Source organism: Phacochoerus africanus, chromosome 9 (genome assembly GCF_016906955.1).
Source record: "Phacochoerus africanus isolate WHEZ1 chromosome 9, ROS_Pafr_v1, whole genome shotgun sequence".
NCBI classification, from domain to species: domain Eukaryota; kingdom Metazoa; phylum Chordata; class Mammalia; order Artiodactyla; family Suidae; genus Phacochoerus; species Phacochoerus africanus.
In genome coordinates this window covers 52,354,345-52,380,899 of record NC_062552.1, presented here as the reverse complement: position 1 = coordinate 52,380,899, position 26,555 = coordinate 52,354,345, and the positions used below count along the sequence as shown (strand labels likewise).

The window sequence follows — 26,555 nt, the reverse complement described above, 5'->3', positions numbered from 1 at the left end:
AGAAGCATGAGATAAAAACACATGCTGGTTTCTTTCATGGCTTACTTTCATAGCTGTCAAATAATATTTTTTATGGGAGTTCGTTTCAAACCTATGCCCCTAAAATGCGGTCTGGGTAATATTCTTGATGAGTTGTTGGCACAAAACCTGTGTTTTTCTATGTGAAATGGCTAACCATGGCTGGAAGTAAATCACTGAGAAAAGTCAAAAAAGAATTAAAAAAAACTTGATATCATTACATGTGAAAACCTATGCTAATTTTTTTCCTTGAAAAGAAAAGTCTGCTATGGATTGTCAAATCCAAATGCTTTGGATATAGTTTGAGGTATCTTGAAATTAAGAGCTTCTTAAGGTTATTTTGTGGTTCTTAATGAAGGGGAAGAAAGTATATAAAATAATCTTTATGAACCTGCTTTAAAATGGTAAGAAGCATCATACTCACATAGCACACAGGGTATTATTTTGCTCCAAGCGAGGCGTGTAAGCAAAGCATTTTGCTTTGTTAAGATTATCTGTAGGTTGAGGAGTTTAATGATGCTTGTTTGTTAAATTGGTTTAGAAAAGATTTTTTTTTCAACTCTAACTAGTATATAAGTTATTATGAGAGTAAAGAATCTGGGTTAAGTGGACAAGTCTCCCTCTAGAAGATGTTTCTCAGCCTTGCCACTGTTGCAGTTGTGAATCACTTGATGCTTTGTTGTGGGGAGGCTGTCCTGGGTTGTGTAGGAAGTTTAGCAGCATCGCTGGCTTCTATCCATCAGATGCTAAGAGGAACCCTTTTGCCCCACTTGCAATAACCAAAAATGCCTCCATTGCCAAATATCCTGGGAGGAACAAAACCACCCAGTTGACACGTATCCTTCTAGAACATGTGTTGAAATAGGTGAGGAGGCTGGAAGTTAACAGTCTGTAGCATCTAACAGCCTTGAGAGGCCTTAAGGCAGTTTCTGTAAATAATACTCACAGGAATGCCCACCACCAATACAGACTTACTGGCCAGCATTCATCAGAGAGACCTGGAATTGCCCTGTTGTTGGTTTTTTTTGTTGTTGTTGTTGTTGTTGTTGTTGTTGTTTTCTTTTTAGGGCTGCACCCCTAGCATATGGATGTTCCCAGGATAGGGGTAAAATCAGAGCTGCAACTGCTGTAGGCCTATACTGCAGCCAGAGTAACATGGGATCAGAGCCTCATCTGTGACTTATATCACAGCTCATGGCAATGCAGGATACTTAACCCAATAGAGCAAGGCCAGGGATCGAACCCCTATCCTCATGGATCTTATTCGGGTTCATTAACTGCTAAGCCACGAAGGGCACTCCTGCCCTGAGTTTTGAAGTGACAGTAAAATGACTTCTTTGGATGCAGGGTGGATTTATTTATTTTTCAGAATAATTAACATTAAAAAATGGATATTTTTATTTTAAAAATCCAGCAATACAGAAAAGTGCGAAGAAAACTACAAGGCCCCTCATATCCCACTTTCTAATATTCATATTTGGTAAGTGGAATTTTTAGACATTCTCACAAGCATATACAAAGTGAATTTGGGACAGGATAAATAAATTGACATAATTCTATAACAGCGCCATCACATGATGCATGACATTTTGGATTAAAAGTATTGAATTTTTGTGAATTTAATAGATAATAAGGAAATCAAGCAAAACTGAGGGACTTGCCAACCTTGGGAGGAACGTTCCTTCACAGAATAATAAATTATTTCCTCAGAGATGTCTCTTAGAATATGACAAAAGATTATGAAAAACATTTGGAGGTTGGCGTTAATTACATTTTAAAATTTCATGTTTAAATTTTAGTCACTATTACTTGACTTCCTTGCAACTTTCCTCCATTCACCTCCCAATTTATATACAGACGCTAAGTTAATATAACACATATTCTGTTCTGTTCTACAACCTTAGTCTCCCTGTGGTTTATTCATGTTCAATATTCAAACAGATTAAATACTCACCACCTTTCTTTTTATGTGAGATCTACCATCCTTTTTTAAAATTTTGAGTCATCTCATGATTGGTTAGATTTCGTCATCAGTTGTTTAAATAAAGGCTCCATTTCCTGAGTGTTTTTTCCCACTTTTGAAAACGTCATTGTTGCCTTTATTCTATTTTGTTTTGGCAAAATACACGTACCATAAAATTTATCATCTTACCCATTTTTACGCATACAGTTCAGTGGCACTAGGCACATTCACATCCTTGTGCCAACTTCACCACCATCCATCTCCGAAATGTCTTTTGTCTTGCAAAACTCTGTATTTGTTGAGCAGTAACTCCCCATTCTTTCCTCCTCCCAGGCCCTGGCACCCATCAATATACTTTCTGCCTCTATGAATTTGTCTCCTCTAGGCACTTGCAAGTGGAATCATATAGTATTTGATATATGTGCATCCTTTTGGTCTAGTTTAATGCATTAAGTATAATGGTCTTCAGGGTTCATCCATGTTGTAGCATGTGTGAGAATTTCATTCTTTTTTAAAGGCTTAATAATATTCCATTGTATGTATATACCACATTTCGTTTATCCATTTGCTGAACATTTGGGTTGTTTCCACATTTTGGCTATTTTGAATAATGCTGGTGTGAACATGGGTGAACAAGTGTCTCTTTGGGTCCCTGCTTTCAGTTCCTTTGGATAGATACTCAAAAAAGGAATTGCTAGATCGTATGGTCTTTCTTTTATTTATTTATTTATTTATTTATTTATTTATTTATTTATTTATTTATCTTTTGGCCTTTTCTAGGGCTGTACCCATGGCATATGGAGGTTCCCAGGCTAGGGGTCTAATCGGAGCTGTAACCACTGGCCTACGTCAGAGCCACAGCAATACCAGATCTGAGCCACGTCTGTAACCCACACCACAGCTCACGGCAATGCCGGATCCCCAATCCACAGAGTGAGGCCAGGGATTGAACCCGCAACCCCATGGTTCCCAGTCGGATCTGTTAACCACTGAGCTGCAACGGAAACTCCTCATATGGTATTTCTATTTAATTTTTTGAGGAACTGCCATACTGTTTTCCTCAGGGGCTGCACCATTATCAGTAAAGCACAGGGGTTCCAATTTCTCTACATTTCCCTCAACACTTCCTTTTTTTGTCTTTTTAAAATAATAGTCATCCTAATGGGTGTGAAGTGTTATCACATGGTGGTTTTCATTTGCATTTTCCTAATGATTTGTGATGTCGAGCATTTTTTCATGTGTATATTAACCATCTGCGTATCTTTTTTGGAGAATTGTCTGTTTGTGTCCCTTGCCTGGTTTTTAATTAGGGTGTTTCTTTTTTGGTTATTGACCTGTTCTTTAAATATTCTGGATCTTAGTCCTTTATGTAATATGATATGTATATATTTCCTCCTTTCTGTGGATTGCATTTTCATTCTGTTAATAGTGTCCTTTGATGCACAAAAGTCTTAAATTTTGATAAAGCACCTTTATTCTCGAATAGGTCCTATCCGAATGTAATATGATATTCTTGAATGGTCCTTTCTTTTTTTTTTTCTGGATTTTTTAGGTGATTCCTTCCCTATCATGTCATTAACATGCACAAAAGTCTTAAATTTTGATAAAGCACCTTTATTCTTGAATAGGTCCTATCTGAATGTAATATGATATTCTTGAATGGTCCTTTCTTTTCTTTTTTTTTTGGATTTTTTAGGTGTTGCTTCCCTATCTTATGTCATTAACTGTTGTTGTAGAGAAGGTGACTTACTTTCATTGCTTGAATGCACATCCTCCCAGAAGTGTCTCCTTTTTTGTTTTAATTGGAAAACTCACACACACACACACACACACATACATACATACATACATACATACAGAGACTAGTATAACAAATTCATATATATCCATCACCCGGAATTAACTAATGCTAATATTTTGTCATATTTTGTCAGTCTTTTTAGGTGTGTACAGTTTAATAAGTTACTTGGATTGAGTTCTGAGAGGAAGAGCTGAGATGAGGATTCACATCTAAGTGATTTATTCAGGAAGCATTTCCGGGGCATCTAGTTCGGCAGTGGGAAAAGCCAGACAGGGAAGGGAAAAGGGAAAGAGCACAGCAAAGCTAGGTTTTCACGTGAAGTCCCAGCCTCTGCCTTATCCTGAGGGGCACCCTGGAGGGTAAATTACTCTTCCGAGTTTGCCCTGACTCCAAGGCTGGGGAGCTCCTGAATCTAAGTTTTGAAATATATTAGCATAAAGATATTCTCTTTCATCCTTTTTAGCATTTTAATGCTTGCAGGATCTGTAGTTATATTCCACATCTAATGCTTGGAATTGATTTCTCTCTCTCTCTTTCAGTAGTCTTGCCAAAGAATTTAGCCACTTGATTAGTTTTTATGATGAACCAATGTTAGATTTGTTGATCTTTTTTCTCATATTTTTGTTTTCTTTTTCATAATTGCTGTTCTCATTTTCACTATTTTCCTCTTCCTCCTTTCTTTGGGTTTTGTTTGCTGCTGTTTCCCTAATATCTTTAAATAACTTGAAATCATTGATTTTTTTTTAAACTTTCTTCTTTTTAAATGTGTATATATTTAAAACCTCAAATTTCTCCTCAAAAAACTAAAAATAGGATTACCATTTGATCCAGCAATCCCACTCCTGGGCATCTATCCAGAGAAAATCATGATTCCAAAAGATACGTGTACTCAAGTGTTCATTGAAGCACTATATGCAATAGCTAAGACGTGGAACCAACCTAAATGTCCATCGACAAAGGAGTGGATAAAGATGTGGTACATATACACAATGGAATATTACTCAGCTATGAAAAGGAAATAAATAATGGCATTTGCAGCAATGTGGATGGACCTAGAAATTATCAGGCTAAGTGAAGTCAGTCAGACAGTGGGGCAGCAATATCAAATGCTGTCACTGACATGTGAAATCTAACACAATGAACTTCTTTATAGGACAGATACTGACTGACAGACTTTCGAAAACTTATGGTTTCCAAAGGAGGCAGGTTGGAGGGTGGGGATGGGGTGGGCTGGGGGTTTGGAATGGAAATGCTATAAGATTGGGTTGTGATGATCATTGTACAACTATAAATGTAATAAAATTCATTGAGTTAAAAAATAAAAATGAACAACAACCCAAAAAACTCTCGAATTTCTTTCCAAGCACAGCTTTTATTACTTTCTCTAAACTTTGATATGTAAATATTCACCTTCATTTGTTAAGAATATTTTCTAATTGTCATGGTGATTTCTTTTTTGACTCCTGGGTTATTTAAAAGAAACTCTCGTAATGGTAACTCACTGAATGGAAGAAGATAGCTTCAAATCATATATCCAAAATATATAAAGAACTCATACAACCAAATATTAAAAACAAGCAGCCCAATTAAAAATGGGCAGAGGACCTGAATAGATAGTTTTCTAAAGAAGACATACAAATGATCAACAGGTACATGAAAAAATGCTCAACATTGCTAATCATCAGGGGAATGAAAATGAAAACCACAATGAGATATCACCCTCCCATCTGGCAGAATGGCTGTTATCAAAAGGACAAGAACAACAAATGTTGACAAGAATGTGAAGAAAAGAAAACCCTTGGGCACTGTTGGTGGGAATGTAGATGGGCACAGCAAATTATGCAGAATAGCTGGAGGTTCCTCAAAAAGCTAAAAATATAACTACCACATGATCCAGAAGTCCTACTTCTAAATATTTACCTGAAGAAAATGAAAACCCTACTTTGAAAAGATAAAAGTACTCCTATGTTCATTGCAGCTCTATTTACCATAGCTAAGCTATTGAAGCAACATACGTGTCCATCAATAGATGACTGGATAAAGAAGATGTGGTACACACACACACACACACACACACACACACACACACACACACACACAGGAATATTACTCAACCATAAAAGGATGAAATCTTGCCATTACTAGAACATAGATGGGCCTGGAGGGTATTATGCTTAGTGAAATAAGTCAGACAGAGAAAGATAAATACTGCATGATTTCATTTCTATGTGGACTCTTAAAAACAAAACAAAGCAGAACCAGAGTCATGGATACAGAGAAGGAGCTGGTGGTTGCCAGACAGGAAGGGGGTATCGAGATGTATGAAATAGATGAAGGGGATTAAGAGGCACAGGTTTCCAGCTATAAGATAAACAAGTCACTGGATATAATGTACACACAGGTAATACAGTCAATAATGTTGTAACAACTTCGTATGGTGAAGGTAACCAGTCTTATTGCTGTGATCATTTCATAATGTGTAAATATATGGAATCACTATATTGTATACCTGAAACTAAATTAATATTATATGTTTATTACAACAATTAAAAAAGCCTAGCTGGCTCCCCCCCACCCAGAAACTGACAAGTTTATCTTAAAGTTCATGTGGAATTCATGTGGGACCTAGAAAGCCAAAACAATCTTGAAAAGGCAGAACAAAGTTGGAGGACTCACTTGTGGGTTTTAAAACTTACTGCAAAACGGCAGTAATGAAAACAGAGTGATGGTGGTATGAGGGTGGACACACAGATCAGTGGAATAGAATTGAGAGCTCAGAAATAAGCCCTCATATTTATGGTCAATTGATTTTGATAAGGGTATCAAAGCAATTCAGTCAGAAAGAATAGTCTTTCAACAAGTGGTTTGGCTGCATAACTCTATGCACTAAAAACCATTTAACTGCACACTTTAGGTGAATTGTATGATATATAATTATGTATGTCAAAAATTTCTTTATAAGTAATAGAAAATAACATCTCAATTTCTAAATAAGTTTTCTTTTTTATTGATGTGCGGCTTATTTGATTTGTGGGCAAAGAAAATACATGTATGATTTCAATCCTTGTAACTCTTAAGTTTGACTATTTGGGCCAGCTTAGGATTGGTTTTTATGAACATTTTATAAATACAAAGAATATATGTTTTGTAGTGGTTTGTATAGCTTTCCATATGTGCATTTTCATGCAATTTGTAATTGAATTGTTTCAATACCCCATACAGTTACTAATTTTTCATCTCTTTGATGAATTATATGAGAGTTTATTAAAATCTCCCACCATCATTGTGGAATTTTCTATTTTGTCTTATAGTTCTATCAGTTTTTGCTTTATGTATTTTGAGGTGATGTTATAAGGCACATCCACTTTAGAATTGTTGTTCCATCCTGATGAATTCAAACTTCCAGCATCATAAAGCATCTCTCTTTTTCTTTTTCTTTTCTCTTCATCTTAAAGTCTATTTTGTCTGATTGGTATAACTAAATTAAATTTATTTTGGTTAGTAGTCTTATGGCATCTCTTTTTTCAATTTTTTGCTTTTAGTCTTTGTGGTCACTATATTGAAGGATTATCGTTTAAACAGAATATAATTGCATTTTCAAAATTCATCCTAATAATATTTGTCTTTTAACTGGTGCATTTATTCTGTTTGGGTGTAATGCAATTATTGATGTATTTGCACTTAAATCTTTTATTTCACCATGTGGCTTTTAAAATGTATCCATCTTTTCTAAGTTCTTTTTTAAATTAAAGTATAGGAGTTCCCGTTGTGGTGCAGTGGTTAATGAATCCGACTGGGAACCATGAGGTTGTGGGTTTGGTCCCTGCCCTTGCTCAGTGGGTTAAGGTTCCGGTGTTGCCATGAGCTGTGATATAGGTTGCAGACGCGGCTTGGATCCAGTGTTGCTGTGGCTCTGGCATAGGCTGGTGGCTGCAGCTCCAATTCAACCCCTAGCCTGGGAACCTCCATATGCTGCGGGAGCAGCCCAATAAATAGCAAAAAAAAAAAAAAAAAAGACAAAAAAAAATTAAAGTATAGTTGATTTACAATTGTTGTGCCAGTTTGTGCTGTACGTCAAAGTGACTTAGTCATATACCTATATACATCCATTTTTAATGAATTATTTTCTATCATGGTCTATCCCATGAGATTGGATATAGTTCCCTGTGCTATACAGTAGGATCTTACTGTCTATGCATTCTAAATGTAATAGTTTGCATATATTTACCCCAAACTCCCTGTCCATCTCACTCCCTCCCTCTTCCTCCTTGGCAACCACAAGTCTGTTCTCCATGTCTGAGTCTGTTTCTGTTTTGTAGATAGGTTAATTTGTGCCATATATTAGATTCCATATATAAGTGATATCATATGATATTTTTCCTCTTTCTGACTTACTTCACTTAGTATGATAACCTCTAGGTATATCCATGTTGCTGCAAATGCCATTGTTTTGTTCTTTTTTATAGCTGAGTAGTATTCCATTGTGTATATGTACCACATCTTAATCCATTCATCTGTCCATGAACATTTAGGTTGTTTACATGTCTTGGCTATTGCGAATATTGCTGCAATGAACTTAGGGGTGCATATGTCTTTTTGAAATATAGCTTCATCTGGATATATGCCCGGGAGTGGGATTGCTGGATCATATGGTAGTTCTATGTTTAGTTTTCTGAGGAATCTCTATACTGTTTTCCACAGTGGTTGTACCAATTTATATTCCCACCAGCAGTGAAGGAGGGTTCCATTTTCTCCATACCTTCTCCAATATTTGTTATTTGTAGACTTGTTAATGATGGCCATTCTGACTGGTGTGAGGTGGTACCTCATTATAGTTTTGATTTGCAGTTCTCTAAGAATTAGTGATGTTGAGCATCTTTTCTTGTGTCTTTTTTTTTTTTTCCCCATCTGTATGTCTTCTTTGGAGAAATGTCTGTTTAGGTCTTCTTCCCATTTTTCGATTGTGTTCTTTGTTTTTTGTTGTTGTTGTTGTTGTTGTTGAGTTCTATGTTCTTTTTTTCCTTTCATTTTTGCTTTCTTTTGGATTGATTGATATGTGTCTTTATTGTATATTTTTCCATCTATTCATTTGAACGTTATACACTCTTCTGTTCATTTAGTGGTGACACTAGAAATCAAAACATGTATTCTTGACTTATCTAAGTCAAATATTGGTCCTTTTATCCTCTTCTTAGGTGATGCAGAGATCTTAGGGTACTTTAATGTAATTTATCACTCATCATTCCTATGTCATTATTATTAGATATCTTAATGAGATACAAATAATTTAAAGCCAATAAGCCACAATTGCTGTTTTATTTATTTATTTATTTATTTATTTATTTATTTATTTTTGTCTTTTTGCCATTTCTTGGGCCGCTCCCACGGCTTGTGGAGGTTCTCAGGCTAGGGGTCAAATTGGAACTGTAGTTGCCAGCCTACACCAGAGCCACAGCAACAACAGGATCCGAGCCGCATCTGCAACCTACAACACAGCTCATGGCAACGCCAGATCCTTAACCCACTGAGCAAGACCAGGGATCGAACCCGCAACCTCATGGTTCCTAGTCGGATTCGTTACCCACTGAGCCACAACGGGAACTCCCACAATTGCTGTTTTATATAGCTGCTCTTTATTTAGAATTACCCACATTCTTACTTATCATTTTAATTTTTACTCTTCATTTCTTTCTCTATATCCAAACTTCCTTTAACTCTAAAAAAACCTTTTTATGTTATTTCCTTTAGGACTGATTTGCCAGTGATGAATTCTATTTTTGTTTGTCTGCAAATACATTTATTTCATTCATGAAGGATATCTTTGCTTTTCTAGTTGTTCTCAGTGGGGCAGTTTGTCCATACTGCCTAGCCATTGGACTTTTATATTTGACAATATTTGGTTTTCCTTTCTATTCAGTCTTACCTGATGTTGTGCTGTACATGCTTCACGATGACTTACCAAAGTATCCTAGATAATATCATATTAAATCTTTCTTCATGTAAAGTAATATTATATTTATATTTAAGAATTCCTTTTCAACAAAAAACAAAGTCAAAACCAAACTAAACCCTATTGTATTGGAGTATTTTTCTTTATGCTTTTTTTCCACAATGGGAGAGGATCTGGTTATGGTTGTTTTCTAACTTGTCTAGTAGCCAGGAATATTGCACTAATGGGAAAAATATAGCCTAGATGTTCTTAATCAAAATATCAGATTGTGCGGGGATGTTATGGAGAGGTGGCCTATGTTATTCCTGGAATGGGCTCCCCAGGGACCATGAGGTTCTGTGTGTTAATGACAGCACAGGCGTGTTCCAGAATATAATATGTCTACATTCTGGACATTTTTATTTGAGCTTCTTAAATACACTAAGATTTTTTTTTTATTTGATATATCCCAGAGACAAAGCCCAGGGATGCAAAAGCAGTAGACTTCAGACACGAGCACCAAGGAGTGACTTCTTAAACTCTGCTTCTGTGTGCACATGGCTGAACTCAGTATCCAGCAAAGATGATAAAGTGCCTTTTGTTTTGTTTTATTATAAAGTTATTTGTGTGTATGTTTCTTACTCACTGGAACATGATGTTCTGTAGCCAGGCTGAAGAATCTGCCTGTTACGAATACACATGTCAGTTGATTACCTTCAAAGCAGCAGTCATTCAGCGCCAGCAAGCTCCCAGTTGGGCCCCTTGGGGCCAGGCAGAGAGTGTGAATCCTTAATGGATGGATGGCAACTGTGCAAACTGGAGGGCACATGCCCCTTAAAAACTGTGTGGCCACCCCTGGTTTGAATTATTACCATATTGGCATGTGGATCCTGTTTTGATTTCCTCTGTTCTTTTCCTGAGAAGTCAGAAATCTCAATTTTTATGTGAAATCTTCATATTTTTAAACATGAGCAAAAAATTCCTTTTGGGGGTGTGTGGGGGGGTCAACTGTATAATTATAGTCAGAGGAATCAGACCCACTGGCCAGCTTCCCTCTGGGGACCACCAGTTTGCACCCTTTATCTTAGCTGTTATCCAGGCACTGCTCACATTCTGTACCCAAGGGCCCTGAGCAGCTCACCTCAAGAGTCGGGGTGAGGATGGTTGTGAGGCAGAAGGAGATGAGCATCTCTCACAAGTTAATTAATTCAGAAGCCCAGGAGTCATCCTAGCACCGCCTTTCTCGCTGCATCTTCCAGGTCCTGTTGATTCTAGCTTCTGCAGACGTCTTGTCTGAGAGAGTAGATCTTAAAAGAGTTCTTCACAAGGAAAAAAAAAAAAAAGCCTTAATGGAAAAGAATATGAAAAAGATTACATGTGCATAACTGAGTTAATTTGCTGTACAGCAGAGATTAAAACAACACTGTAAATCAACTATCCTTCAATAAAATTTTGAAAAAAAAGAAAAAAGCAGCGATGTGTGGCGATGGATGTGAACTAGACTTGTGGAGGTGATCATTTCTCAGTGCATGCAGGTGATGAATTGTTATGTTGTGCAGCTGAAACTGAGATAACGTTATGTGTCAGTTGTCACTGGATAAAAAAATTAAACAAACAAACAACAACAGATCCCCTCAGGTCTATGCCTTCCTTCTCCAGACACTGGTCATGTCTAGCCTGGGCTCGTATTTCTTGCCTGCCCTCTGCAGTGAACTTCCCGCTTTGCCCTTTTGTGAGCTTCTCCTCTTGTCATAATTCTTCCCCACACCAGAGTAATTTTTCCAAAATACAGTTTGCCGAAGTCACTTCTCTGCTTAAAAATATTTCAGTGAGTCAATACCTTGTTGTGCTGGAAAGCTTCCCTTTGCCCTCCAGTGCTCCGTACCCTGTGCTGCTCCCTGCCCTGGGCTGCACCCACCCAGGAGGCTCACCTGTTTGGACTGCACTAGTAGTCTCCCTTGCCCTCTGGCTCCTGGTCAGGTCTGGCCAGTGGTGAGTGGGAAGAGAACTGTATTTGTTTCCCCAGCTCTCATTTTGTGAGATTGCTGTGGACTGTGATTCTTGACTGAAGGCCTTAGCTTCTGTCCAGACAGCCTCTGCCTGCCCTTGCCCCACCTTGTAGACAAAGCCCAGGCAGATAATGTAAATTGCCTGAATCACAGGGCCTGCCTGGTACCAGCCCCAGGCTGCTGCACCAGCCCTGTGGTTTCCCTGTACCCTGTCCATGCATTAGTAATTAGTGCATTTGAAAAATGCTCCTCAATACCTAGTGTTCTAATCCAAGGGCATAGTATTTTTAAAAATTTATTTAGGTTTTCTATAGTTTATTTGAGCAATATTTTTTAGTTTTCAAAATAAAAGTGTTGTATATATTTGTTAAATTTATCCCTGAGTATTTCCTGGTTCTGTTGTTATAAATAGTACTATTGAATTTTTAAAAAATTTCTAATTGCTCATTCCTACTAGATGTAATTGATTTTTTTTATATTTACCTTGTATTCTTTAACCTTATTAAACTCATATCTTAGTTTAAAAAAAAAAATAAAAATGCTCCTCAGGAGTTCCCATCGTGGCTCAGTGGTTCATGAAACAGACTAGGATCCATGAGGATGTGGGTTCAATCCCTCGCCTCGCTCAGTGGGTTAAGGATCTGGCGTTGCCGTGAGCTTTGGTGTAGGTTGCAGAGGTGGCTCGGATCTGGCATTGCTGTGGCTGTGGTGTAGGGTGGCAGCTATAGCTCCAATTAGACCCCTAGCCTGGGAACTTCCATATGCTGCTGAAGGGGCCCCAAAAAGACACACACAAAAAATGCTCCTCAAATTATCTCCATCTGACCCTGTCCCCTTTCTTGCTGGGACCTAGTTCCCCCACCTAAGATGATGGGCTGGATTGCCGTATATAGAAGGATGACTCTGGAAGTGTTTAGTTGATGTTCTTTCATCTTCACCTGGAGAAGCCTTGGTTGCCATGATTTGGAAACTCTTAGATGTCTTTTTTTCTTTTACTAGAGCAATGGGCCAAGTCTACCTCTAATCAAGGAATTTGAGTATGAGGGTGACTGGAGGGTGTGAATGAAGAGTACCTAACCTGGTTAACTAGGAGAGGAGACTGAATGAGGTGAGGAATCAGAGAACTGGAGACAGCCTCCTAGCAAGTGGGGCTGGCAGGAAAAAACCAGGGAACACGATGCTTTTTCCGAAGCTCTCCCTGACTGCTGACCTCAGCCTCAGGGAAGCAGGGCTAGGTGCTTCTGGATCCTCACCCACTGGTCCCCCGCAAAGAGAACTACTGCAAGGGGAGGGTGTTGGTATTGTGTTGGGGTTTGCCATAGGAAGCAGGAATTGGCAAACATGTTGGCATTTGGGGAATAATGAGAAATATGGTGGGCTTGGAAGATGGGCTGCAGTATGCGCCTGAGCTGCAAGAAAGGGAGCTGGGGCAGGAGACGGAGCAGGTCCTGGAGAGCCTCAGGGTGTAGAGCACGTGTCCTGAGCAATCAGTGCAGGGTTCCAACAATGTGATAAAATCATCAGGAAAGGCTAGGAAAGGGCAGACCAAATCCTAGAGGTCACTGACCATCAAGGTAATGACTTACAGAGGTCTGTGCTTTCCAGTAGAGGGTAGAATGGATGAAGAGGGTGGGCTGTGTTCCTAGCACACAGCTTTAGATATGTTGGTGTTTTAGATGTTCTGGCTGAACTGAATGGTTGAGACTCTGTGGCAGCTGGACATTGCATGTCACTGACCCAATTCCTATTACCAACATTTTTTGGTTGCTAAAGATCCTAAAGTACTATTGACCTGTAAGAGTGTCTTCATGGGTAACAAAACCTGGGTCATTTGTCAGCTCCTTCAATAACCTTTGTGGTCACATTGGAATGAGCCTTTATTTGATGTCTGGGAAGGAATCTCCCAGTGGAACCTATTTTATTTTGAGTTGTTTTTAATATGGAGCAGTTAATATAGATTCCCAATAAGTGACCTTATAATGTGAAATCTGTGTTTAATTATGAACGTTTTTGTGAGACTAGTAGAACTGTGCTGTTCATTCTAAGTCACAGATTTAAGAACTTGTCAGGGAAATATTTTATGATTTGACTTATGCATGGGGATCCAAGAAAGGCAAAAAGGCCTCGTGTCTTTATGAGATTGTGAACACACGTATTCCTACAGTATTGCTTGGCTTTTGCCAGTCCTGTTATATAATGAGTAAACAATATCTTTTTTGAAATTTTCACCCAAAATACTCCCTAGCTTGAAGTTTACTTAGGAAAATATGATCTCCTAAGAGATCTTTAAGTCTGAGAATTTTAATCAAACAGGACAAAGTACATTTTACTTCTTTGGATGTGTTTTCATAGTTTTCCCTTTAGTGCTTTTTCCTCCTTAAAAAAAGGAACTTTTACTGGGTGTTTTATTGCTTGAAATATACGTGTTCATTGTATAAAACTGGGAAATATAGATGAGCAAAAGGAAGAAAGTAGGACAGTGTGGTAATTCCATTACCATTAAAAAAAAAAAGAGATGAGCCCCAACGAAGAAAGCACTTGCAATCTCATTATAATAGGAGAGAAGTTGATAGGGATACACGAGGCTCTTGCTGGTGCTTCCAGCAGAATTAGTGTGGTCTGTGGAAAGTGTGTGCACCAGCTCTCCTCACCCAGGTAGAAACTGCTTCTCTTTCTCCATCTCCTTGCTCTGGGTCTTACTGTCTCTTGTGCTCTCCGTGACCACAGGCTGATTCTGCCCCACCGCATCCATCCCTTCAGCCTCTCTCACCTGCCGCTCTCTGTCTTGAGGGCTCAATCCATGCTCATCCCCCCAGGGCACTGAGCCTTGAACTTTGCAAACCCTGGGTGGATGTTTGTGTAAGAAAAATAGCAAACGCATTCTGGTCTGTGAATGTCCCTTCGAGAATGCATATTCCTCAAGAAATAACTTAGATAAAATCAAATACTTTTGCAAAACAGAAATGTAGCTCTGCTTGCAATGTAGAGAGGAAGAAAAAAAAGAAACTAAAGACTTCATTGAGATATCACAGGAATGCTGTGGTCAAGTGAATCACAGCAGCAGATGTATTCAATCCAAGATGCGAAATGCTCATGGAGAGTGATGATAGGTCGGCTGCTGTATTTGACTGGATTCCTGATCTCCAAGGGCAGTGAAGGAGCATCTGTGAGCAAAAGGCAGGCTTTGTCTGGGTCATATAGGATGGGATTCTGCCTGGGCTCCCCCACACCTTGGACACATGCTTTTTTTTGTGTGTGTGTGTGTCTTTTCTAGGGCTGCTTCCCGTGGAATATGGAGGTTCCCAGGCTAGGGGTCTAATCAGAGCTGTAGCCACCAGCCGATGCCAGAGCCGCAGCAACTCGGGATCCAAGCCTCATCTGCGACCGACACCACAGCTCACAGCAAGGCCAGATCCTTAACCCACTGAGCAAGTCCAGGGATCGAACCTGCCACCTCATGGTTCTTAGTCGGATTCGTTAACCACTGCGCCATGATGGGAACTCCCTGGACACGTGCTTTCTGAAGTTATAGTTATTCACCTATAAAATAAGAGTGGGTAATATCCATCCTCCAGCGTTTGTTGAGAAGATTGGAAAGAATGTAGGAAACGTCCTGGCAAGTGATGCTCACACTGTGCATAAATGGTAGTAGCCACGTTCTTCATCTCTTCATGCCACACTTCGGAGTCTGGCACGGAACAGGGCCACCGAGTGACAGGATGTTGGTTGACTCAGACTTGAGGGAAAAAGTCTATAGATGGAGTTCAGATAACAACTTACCTTATAAAATATTAATAATATAAATTACTTAAGACACCTTATGGGCATGTCTGAAAAGAAGGTATTGGGAGTTGTGGTACCCAGCTTACAAGCATGGAAGTTGCCTCTGCAGGGTGACCCTCAGGTCCAACATGGAACTGATATGTCAGCCGTATTTAAGTATCACCAGATTTCAGAGCTGGTCTGGCCAGAATGGGGCTGCTAAATACCTCTTCTCTCAGGAGGCTCACCACCGCCGTGCAAACCAAGAATACAGACCCCACCCCGCCATCCCTGATCCAGCTCCTCCTAATGGCTGGTTTCTTCCCTCCCCACAACTCTTTCTGCCTCCTAGCACTTGATGATGGTGATTGGTTTTTGTTCCATATTTTTGTTGTAACCTTAAACTGTGTTCACAGATTCCAAGTCTGATTAGTTGGCTGCTTACTTGGCATTAGGGTCTGCTTACTGTTTTAAAAAAGCAGAAATGTGCATATGGAATTCTCTAAGATTAGGGAGCTATGTCCAGCATGTTTATCAGGAACTTGGGTGGAGCACGGAAGCTGCAAAGCTGAGCAAAGTGGCTCGTAGATGGGGTGACAGGATCCGGGTTCAAACAGATCTCAACAGGCTGGTATTCTGGGCCAAAACCAACAAGAGGAAATTCAGTCGTGATTAATGTTAAGTCTTGCCTAAGTAAAAATGGGAGAGTGCTGGCTCTATTGTGGTTTGGAAGAAGACATTATTTTGAAGAATAATAGCTTACAGTTATTGTGATATTTATTACATTTATTGAGATGCGGTGTGATTCGCGCTGTATGTGGTATTTTCTTTAAATCCCGCTGGAGTAAAATTATCATCTCCATTTTATAGTTGGGTTTTAGTAAAGTTAAGACACTTATCCAGAGTCACACAGCTTTTAAATTATGTGCTACTGCCTCTGTAATGAGATTCAATAAATGGTGTGGCTGCAAAAGGTAGGAAGAAAGGGAAGAAGAAAGGGAGGGAGGGGTGGAGGGAGGGAGGGAGGAAGCAAGGGGATGGGAGGGAAGAAGGAGAGATGGAAATTTAAATTGCATCAGAAGAAACCTGGATAACAGCGGCTGGGCACCTTGGGGGTTTATGTTATTCTCAGATACAATGTTATATTCTGGATGCTACATTTTAAGATAAAAAATGTGCAAACGTCCCCATGTGCAGAGAGAGGAAATGTTAGTGAGAAAGCTGAGACAGGTGAAGGTAGCAGATCCTTTGAGAAAAAAGCTTGGGAAGCTTGAGAAGGTTCTTCTGTAGAAGCTGGAGACTCTGTCCACTGCTCTAGAAGACACAAATAGCAATGGCACTTTGTTCAGCTCTAATGGAGTTTGTTTTTGTTGTTGTTGTTTTTTAAATATTTGTCTTATTATACTGCTAGCCCCAAAGGGAAGAGATGAGAACTGGGTAGAAATTGGGACTTTTTTTTTTTTTTTTTGTCTTTTTGTCATTTCTTGGGCCGCTCCCGCGGCATATGGAGGGTCCCAGGCTAGGGGTTATATTGGAGCTGTAGCCACTGGCCTACAGCCAGAGCCACAGCAACACGGGATCCGAGCTGCATCTGCAACCTACACCACAGCTCATGGCAATGCTGGATCGTCAACCCACTGAGCAAGGCCAGGGATCGAACCTGCAACCTCATGGTTCCTAGTCGGATTCGTTACCCACTGAGCCACGACGGGAACTCCAAAATTGGGACTATTATTGCTACTCTTTGGCAAAAGAAGAATGATGAGGAGGACAGGAGAACTGGCTAATAGGAAATAGCAGTGGGATTTCAAAGCAAAATCTGACCGTCTGTTCATGACCCAAGGAGAGAAGAAAAACTCGAGGACTCCTGTTGAGATGCCATTTTTCTCTCTGTTTTCTTAGGGGGGAAATATCTTACTGATGTAAGCAGAGGAACCAAATGCCTGTGTTTATAACTTGCCTATTTTAGTTATTCTAAGATCAAGATTTTTTTTTTGTTGTTGTTAAGTAAAGGTGGAGAAGTTATGGAAAGAAACCTGACACTAACTCTAAACTGAACAGATGGGATAGTGGGAATAAAAACAAATTAAAACAGTATTGCAAAGAACGCTCAACTTTCATTTAAAATATATATGATGATGTTTTTCAACTTTTCACATTCAACCTATCAGTATATCGAGTGACGAAATGAAAAATCAGTTTCAGCTGTGTGTATTTTAAACGTTTACCTAAATGATTTGGACTTAGCAACCTAAAAGCCCAGATGAATGTATTAAACTGCTTATTGTATTTTTTATGAATTAAAACTTTATTTTATACTAAGTTATAGACAGGACACGGTGCTGTTGGGTGACGTTTAGTGTAGAAAATTGAACCGAACAGCGGTCTAATTAGAGCAGTAAATAGTATGGGTTTAATTAGCCCTTATTCCCAATGACAGATTTGATCAGTTGCCAGATATTTATTTTTTCCTTGCACTTGACTGTTACTGAAATATTGCCTCTAGTAGGGCTGCTTACTGTACTATAAATAGGTAGCTTGGTAAGAAGCCAGGAAACCCACTGACCAGTGAGACGTGGGTGAAAATTATTGAAAAACCTCCTCCTTGCTTCCAGTCATTATTTCTTCATTTCACGTTTGAAGGTCCTTTCTACAGATCCCTGTCTTAATTTAATTTAAAAATTTTTTTTTTCGGTTGGGTGAGGTAAGTTGGCCTAAGGGCTTGAGGAAATCTGTGCAATATCTCTGTTGAGTCCCATGCTCTGGTTTATTAGTGTGTCAGGGTTTCCTTCATAAACCCTCCTAGTCTCCAACTCAGAACTTACCTATTAAGTCCTGTCTGACTGGAGCTTTTCTGTATGTCAACAGGATGTGGTTTTGTTTGTTTGCTTGCTGGTTTTCAATTAAAATATTCAAGAGTTGGCTTAAAAAAAAAATACAAAAAAAAGGGCCTTCCCGTTGTGGCTGAGCAGATTAAGAACCCAACATCATATATGTGAGGATCCGGGTTCGATCCCTGGCCCCGCTCAGTGGGTTAAGAATGGGGCATTGCTGGAAGCTGCAGTGTAGGTCACAGATGTGGCTTGGACCCAGTATTGCAGTGGCTGTGACATAGGCCTGCAGCTGCAACTCCAATTTGACACTTAGTCTGGGAACTTTCATATTGCTACAGGTGTGGCCCTAAAAAGAAAAAAAAACAAAACAAAAAAACAACAACCACCTTGACAAAATGCAGAGACACGAAAACAAAAGAAGTTAAAATTACCCAGGTCTTCCCACCTGGAGGTAACCACTGCTAACACTTTAATTCACCTTTTACTTCTTCCCCTAGGCTTGTACACATTTGCCTGTATTAAATATAATACAGGCTTACATTCTTCTCTCATGTTCAACGTTTACCCCAAAAATATTTTTTAAAAGGAATTTCAAAATCCAGAAAAGTTCAGATAAAACTAACATCCATTATAGCATCATCTGGCTTCATCAAATTTAATGCTGTGTCATATTGCTTCATATCTTTTACGGGAGAGTTGGGAGGGGAATAAAACATTTGTGGGCATTCTTTCTGTGTCTTTCCCTAACCACATTCATCCCTAGTCCTGCTCCTTCTATGCTTAGAAGCAATTGGCTGGGTTTTCTTCCAGCCCATATACTTGTACTTTTATTAGAGCATTATTTTGGGTGGATATTCATATACATATGTCTCTATCTATAGGTGAATAGGTAGAAAATGCTATGTGTGTTTTTATTTTAATGTAGTTAAAACTATAGCCTTTTCCTTATTGTTTCTACTTTTTTTTTCCTTTCAGCTTTTCAGAGACGCAGATGTGGCATATGGAAGTTCCCAGGCCCGGGGTTGAATCGGAGCTGCAATTGCCGGCCTATGCCACAGCCACAGCAACACAGGATCTGAGCCACGTCTGTGACTTACACCACAGCTCATGACAGTGCCTTAACCCACTGAGCCAGGCCAGGGATCGAACCCGCATCCTCATGGATCCTAGTCGGGTTCATAACCTGCTGAGCCACAGTGGGAACTCCCTATAGTTTCTACTTTTATTGATATATTTAGGACAGTCTTTGCCACATCAAGTCTGTATGACTTTTTTTTTTTTCTGTTTTTGGCCACCCTATGGCACATGAGTTCCCAGGCCAGCAATCAGATCTAAGCCACAATCACGACCTACGGTGCAGCTGTGGCAAGGCCAGATCCTTGACCCACTGTGCTGAGCTGAGGATTGAACCTGTATCCTGGTGCTCCCAAGACACCACCGATCCCATTTCACCACAGCAGGCACTTCCCTATGTGACTATTAATCTATAACTTTTTTGGGAGTTCCCGTCGTGGCGCAGTGGTTAATGAATCTGACTAGGAACCATGAGGTTGCGGGTTCGATCCCTGGCCTTGCTCAGTGGGTTTAAGGATCCAATGTTGCCGTGAGCCGTGGTGTAGGTCCTAGGTGTAGCTTGGATCCCATGTTACTGTGGCTGTGGCATAGGCCAGAAGCTATAGCTCCAGTTCAACCCCTGGCCTGGGAACTTCCATATACTGTGGGTGCAGCCCTAAAAAAAATTTAATTTAATTTAATTTAAAAATATATAACTTTTTTAGAATTTTAAGGTTTCAGCGTTTAAAATACTAATTTGTGATATATCCAGAATTCATTTTGGTCTATTTTGTAAAGAAGTGATCCATGACTTTTTAAAAAACCATTCCTCACCCTGACTTGTGGTGCCATACTATGTACTCATACATGGGTCTGTTTCTGGACGCTTCTTTATTTAAACTTAATAGATCCAAATGCTTCTTGCTATGCCAGTTCTATACTGTTTTCACTGCGGCAGTTTCACTCTAATTTCCCTTCTTTTACAATTTTTTCCTTGGCTCTTGTAGACACTTACTCCACCAGATGAACTTTATAATCATTTTGTATGGGTCCCCAAAAATCCCCTATGGGATTTTGATTGGAGGTGTTATAAATTTATAGATTAATTTGGGGAGAATTAATGTTTTACAATATTGAGTCCAGTTATTTATGACTATGATATGTTTCTCCATTTATTCCTCTACTTTAAACTTTTTTGCAAGAAAGATTTTAATACCCATCATTTCTTTTCATATCTGTATCTATCTAAATCTATACATAGAAATTCCCATCGTGGCTCAGTAGTAACGAATCCGACTAGCATCCATGATGATGTGGGTTCAATCCCTGGCCTGGCTCAGTGGGTTAAGGATCTGGTTTTGCCATGAGCTGTGGTGTAGGTCACAGACGTGGCTCAGATTGAGCATTGCTGTGGCTATGGTATAGGCTGGCAGCTGTAGCTCCGATTTGACCCCTAGCCTAGCAACTTCCATATGTTGTGGGTGTGGCCCTAAAAAGAAAATAAATTAAAAAACTATATCTACATTTAAATTTTTTAACTAACTCCCCCTCTTCTCTTTTCTCTAGAGTTTCCTAATGTAAATCAATGGTGGCAAGTCCAGAGACAATTAAGCTGAATTGTATTCATAATTGAACTCTCTCCTTTATCTTCGACCCCAGAGCTTTGTGTACTTTGTTTTCTTGGGATGGAGCCTGTCTCGGGAGATTCCACAAACCCTCATACAAAAAAGTTCTCTTGGAGTTAGCACCAGTCTATATGACAGATATGGTTAGAATGTCTTAGGTACAAGCTGGGACCCTGCTATGTAAGCTGTAAAACAAAGCAATAATAAATATGATTTATAGGTAGCCAATTTATTTAAATTTGGGAACGATAAAATTTCAAACTCAGTTCCCATTGTGGCGCATTGGAAACGAATCTGACTAGGACCCATGAGGTTGCGGCTTCGATCCCTGGCCTCCACTCAGTGGATTAAGGATCCATGTCACTGTGGCTGTGGTATAGTCCAGCAGCTGTAGCTTCTATTGGACCCCTATGCTGTGGGTGCAGCCCTAAAAAGCAAAAAAAAAAAAAAAAAAAAAAAAAAATTCAAATTTAAGACTGAACTTAAAAGCCATCTGGATGAAACCTTTGTAAGGTGCAAAGGCACACAGGTACCACTAGCTTTCGTATAAAACTATCTTTGTGTGCATGTGTGTGTGTGTGTTTTCATGTAGCCATTCCAAAGCAAAGCATTTTTAGGAAATTTCTGGTCTTCATGAACAGCCTAGAATAAGACACTGGAAAAACTGAGGAAGGTTTTGGGATATTTCCAGCATTTTGTCTCTAATTTATTGTTTTCACTGTCCAGACCTCCAGAAACACTCGTTCAGATGAGGACAAAGATAGCAACTGGGACGCTTGGGGCGACTGGAGCGACTGTTCACGGACCTGCGGGGGAGGAGCATCGTATTCTCTGCGGAGATGTTTGACTGGCAGGTGGGTAGTGGCTTTTCCGTCAGTGCCTTTGGATGAGTGGGTTTGGGGAGACAATTTGGCTTCTTGGCATCGGAAGATACCATGATGGTGGTATAACATCGGATCTAATATTAGGCTCAAGTTACCATATTTAAATAATAATGGCCTCGTTTCTGTGAGTGTGGCCATACCCATCCACAGGAGACTCCTAGCTCGCAGCAGCCTGGGGCACTGCCTGCTTTGAGCTTTGAGGGAGTTAAGTCCCTGGCCCCACATTGTCAAGACTTGGGGTAAGAGGTCAAGTCTTCTGTGTTCCCCCCTCAAGTTGTTACAATTTCAATCATTTTCTGTTCCCTTTCTCTGAGCAACCCACTGATTAGGAAGGTAATGCAAGTTCTAAGTATCTAAATTCACATCTTAGATAATTTTAAGTAACATGTTAAAATGTAAGATCAGCTTCTTAAAAATATATACACACTGTTGTAAAAAGCCCACACTTATCATTGCTCTTGAGACAATGGGAGGTAATTCCCCATAGGGCAGTTTAAATCCCAGCTAAGGATTTTTACCTGAGCTCTCAAGATAAAAGCCCTAGATGGAAGGAACCAGATGTGTCCATTCTGGATAAAAGAAGACTCCAAGGTCATGGGCACCATCTTCAGTTTTGCGATGTTGTCAAGTGAAAGAGTAAATTGACTTTCCCCGAATAGTGTAAGGTGTAGAGCAGAAATACAAGGAGAGTATGTTTTGTTTGGCTCAGGTCTGGATTTCATCAAGGTTGCCATTTTACGGCATATTAAAGAGTGACCACATGCAATCTCATTTCCTTGAGGCAGCACAGAGCAGGGCAGATGAGTGATGGTAGACATGGCTTTTGAGAAGAAACACTGAGTCCATTGCAGGAAAGCATGGGAAGGCTGCTGGTGGGAGCATTGGTGTTATGGTCTTCAGGCGAGTTTTGACTCAGAGCTTTGAACCCTAAGGAAATGGTTGCAGAACTGAGGCCAGGTGTTATTCTTGCAAAGACAAAGGGATATACCTCTTTCCCCTACGCTATTACTTGGTGAGGAATCAAAGCCCTGTTACTCCAAGTGTGTCATACTGTATGCATATTGTGTTGTACTGGGATGTATTTATCTTGGGGAGACTTGTGGTAGGAGGGCTGCACTCCTGTTGGCATGGGTCAGGGAGGGTCTTCTTATGCAGGGTGTAAGTTCTTTCTCACTGTTGGTCAATCACTTGAGGGAGAGGTTTCCAGCATGGAGACTGGCGTGGGGAGATGAGATTTTTGGCACCTTAATCCAAATCTGAGGGATCTGAACAATTTGTAATTAATGGGAGGATTCAAGAGGGAAAAGAGTAGGGTTTATTTGTGTTTTTTTTTTCTTTTTATAAATGGTATATACTTATGTTAGTTGTATACTTGCATTAGAGGAATATACTAAGAACCACAAATAACCACTTTCATCTTGGGATTATGACACAATGAAAATGCTTACATGTTTATTGAGTATTTTATTAATTTTTACAATTATTATTATTATTACTTTAGGGCTGCACCCTTGGCATATGGAAGTTCCCGGGCTAGGGGTCAAATCAGAGCTGCCGCTGCCAGTCTACGCCGCAACCACAGCAATGTAAGATCTGAGCTACATCTGTGACCTACACTGCAGCTTGCAGCAATGCCAGATCCTTAACCCACTGAGTGAGAGCAGGAATTGAACCCACCTCCCCATGGATACCAGTTGGGTTCTTAAGCCACTGAGCTACAGCGGAATCTCCAAATTTTTACAATTATTTTCATTTTGTCTGGAATATGATTTTGTCAAGTGATCTCTCTCTCTCTCTCTCTCTCTCTCTCTGTGTGTGTGTGTGTGTGTGTGTGTGTGTGTGTGTGTGACTTTGTATCTTCTCTTTCCTAACTGGGGCCAACTGCTAATGGAAAAGCTTGGGGTTAGGAAGGGCAACTGCTTAGCCTCTTCTACCCTCTCTGCACCTTCAGAAAAGGAGATTTGAGCAAGAGGAGAGGAAAAGGAGAAGAAGCATTCTGCTTTGACTTTAGTGAGCAGATATTGGTGCCCTCTGATTTTGTTGGTTCAAAGCCAGCTTCTTCATCTTTTGTGAGCACTCAGATGGATTATTCTAAGACCCTCTCTCTTCCTTCCTCCCAAGCCCTTGGGATCCCTTGCCTGCAGTTCCCTTGAGATATGGTATTCATAATCCATTGACTTGGTCATCTTGCCCTTTCCTCAGCTGGTGTCCCTAAAAATTTCTTTCTCTCAATTCGTGGTTAGCAGATTGAAGTCCAGCTCTCTTCTCTTTCTTGGTAGAGCAGAGTGAGAGGTAGGGTCATGGCTTAGCTTGCTAAAAGAAATCTTCAGAAATCCTCCTCCTGCCTAAGTCCCCAGCTCCAAGGTGCTTTTTATACCTTGGTATATATAAGATGTTTAATAATTGTGAATTAAGCTAACACAGAGTCTGCCCTCATGGTTCTTAGAATCTAGGGGGACAAACAATAAACTAGTATGTAATCAAATTATATGTAATTAAAAATTGTGTCAAGGGGTAGATAAACACTTTCTAGGGAAGTCCCTTGTGCTGGGGATCTATGCTGAGACCTGACTGCTGAGAGGAAGTCAATTATATGAAGGATATGTTATGGGACATAAAATTCAGACTGTGGGGACTGCATATCTAAAGGTGCTGGAGCAGGAAATGGAAAGAGGCTTTTTTCCTAAAGCACAATAGACAAAGGAGAAAGCAGGGTGGGCCAGTATTGAAGAAGGAGGTAGATTTATAGGTGACAGTAAAAATCTGATTCTTACACTTTTGAATTTCAAATAGTAGTAAACTGCCCCCCCCCAAAAAAAAACCCCACCATATTTGGAACTGATATAAGTTGCCAATTTTTTATTTGTTTAAATGAAGACAAAAATTAAAACAAACCAACAAAATCAGCTGTGGTATACTATCACAGACTTTTCAGGAAAGAATTACAATCAGAATATTTTCCTTTTAACATGAAAAAATAGGAAATAATCTTAGAGTAAAAGGTCTGCTTTTAAATTAATTAATGTAGCTTTATGAAAATCCACTCTTTTGTCCTTATTTATCTCACTTCATTTTGGACCATATTTTAGATGTCATGAAACTATTACAGTTATTAACGTTCTAATGGTGGATAATTGGGAATCGGAAATTGAGAAGTAAATCATAGTCATGGCATCAGAACTTGAGATTTCAAGATCCCTGAGGGAATGAAGGAAGCTATATTTGGAAAAATGACTTTATCTGAGCCATATTCTTTTTCTTTTCTTTTTACTGTGGCACCTGTGGTATGTGGAAGTTTTCAAGCTTGGGATTGAATTGCCACAGCCACAGCAACACTGTATCTGAGCCACATCTGTGACCTTTGCTGCAGCTTGCAGCAATGCTGATCCTTAACCCACTGAGTGAGGCTAGGGATTTAACCCATATCCTCATGAAGACTACTTTGGGTTCTTAACTTGCTGAACCACAACGGAAACTCTGAGGCAGTAAGAAGCAAAGAAGCCAAGCAGCAGATGCTAAGTGGTTAAGAAACTAAGCAAATTTATTGGCAGTCTTTGTAGTCCTGGGACATAAAACTTGGAGTTGAAAGCCATGGTAAACACCTCAGGTGATCATTTTTCATCTCTGAAGGATTATACCCTAGGAGAAAGGTGGAGAAAATCTTAAACAGACCAGATAGTACTGACACTGAAGCCCGGTCTTGAATTAGTTTAGCTCTAATATTAATGATAAAATTTGTTGCTATTCCAACTGCCTCCAAGGAGCTTAAAAAAAATCCCTGGAAGAAAATGACATCAGCCAGATATATAGGTTTTGATGGATAATGCTGATAATTCAATAAAATGTTAACCAGTCAACCATATATAGAGGTTTTGATAGATCATAAAATAATTCAATAAAATGTTTCCAGTCTTATCGTGAGGCAAGGTCAAGAGGAAAAACAGATGATAGAAATAGGTACTAGATTTATTGGACCTGTGTTAAAAAACAAAACAAAAACCTTGTAATAAATGTTTACACAGATGATGACAAATAGGATTTCACAAGAGAGCTAGAATCCATAAAATTAAATTATATGGGAATTTTTTTTTGGTCTTTTTTAGGGCTGCACCTGTGGCATATGGAAGTTCCCAGGCTAGGGGTTGAATCAGAGATGTACCCTCCAGCCTATGCCATAGCCATGGCAATGCTGGATCCTTTAACCCACTGAGTGAGGCCAGGGATTGAATCCACTTCCTCATGGATACTAGTTGGGTTCGTTACCACTGAGCCCTAGTGGTAACTCCTCATGGGGATTTGATAACAGAAACAAATGATAATTAAAATTATGGATTACCATAATAGTAGATAAGAATCAGCAGAAGAGAGTATTCATTTATAGAAATATCCAGGCTAAATTATAGAGGGGAAAAAACACAACATAAAATAATCTGTGAAACAAGGTGAAAAGTTCTAAATCATGTATAATTGGAGTTCTAAAAGGAAAAGAGAGATGGAGAATAAGGTAGAAGCACTATTTGAAGAAATAGTAATCAAGAATTTTCCAAAATTCCCAAAGTTATTACTTTTGGAATACCAAAAAGATATAAAGCCACAAATTCAAGAAACTCTGCAGAGTTTCAGACAGAATAAATATGCATAAACACATCATAGTAAAATCTTAAAAGAAGACAGAGA

The 26,555-nt window shown here is 39.5% G+C and overlaps 1 protein-coding gene across 2 annotated transcripts in view; it reads left to right on the top strand.

The window, feature by feature from the left end:
• ADAMTSL3 (ADAMTS like 3) overlaps positions 1-26,555 on the top strand; it is a 358,645-nt gene that overhangs the window by 94,486 nt on the left and 237,604 nt on the right. For both annotated transcript variants that reach the window (XM_047795344.1, XM_047795345.1), the window contains exon 4: positions 21,721-21,848. In XM_047795344.1, the coding sequence (XP_047651300.1) occupies positions 21,721-21,848 (128 nt within the window). The remainder of the gene's footprint in view (positions 1-21,720; positions 21,849-26,555) is intronic.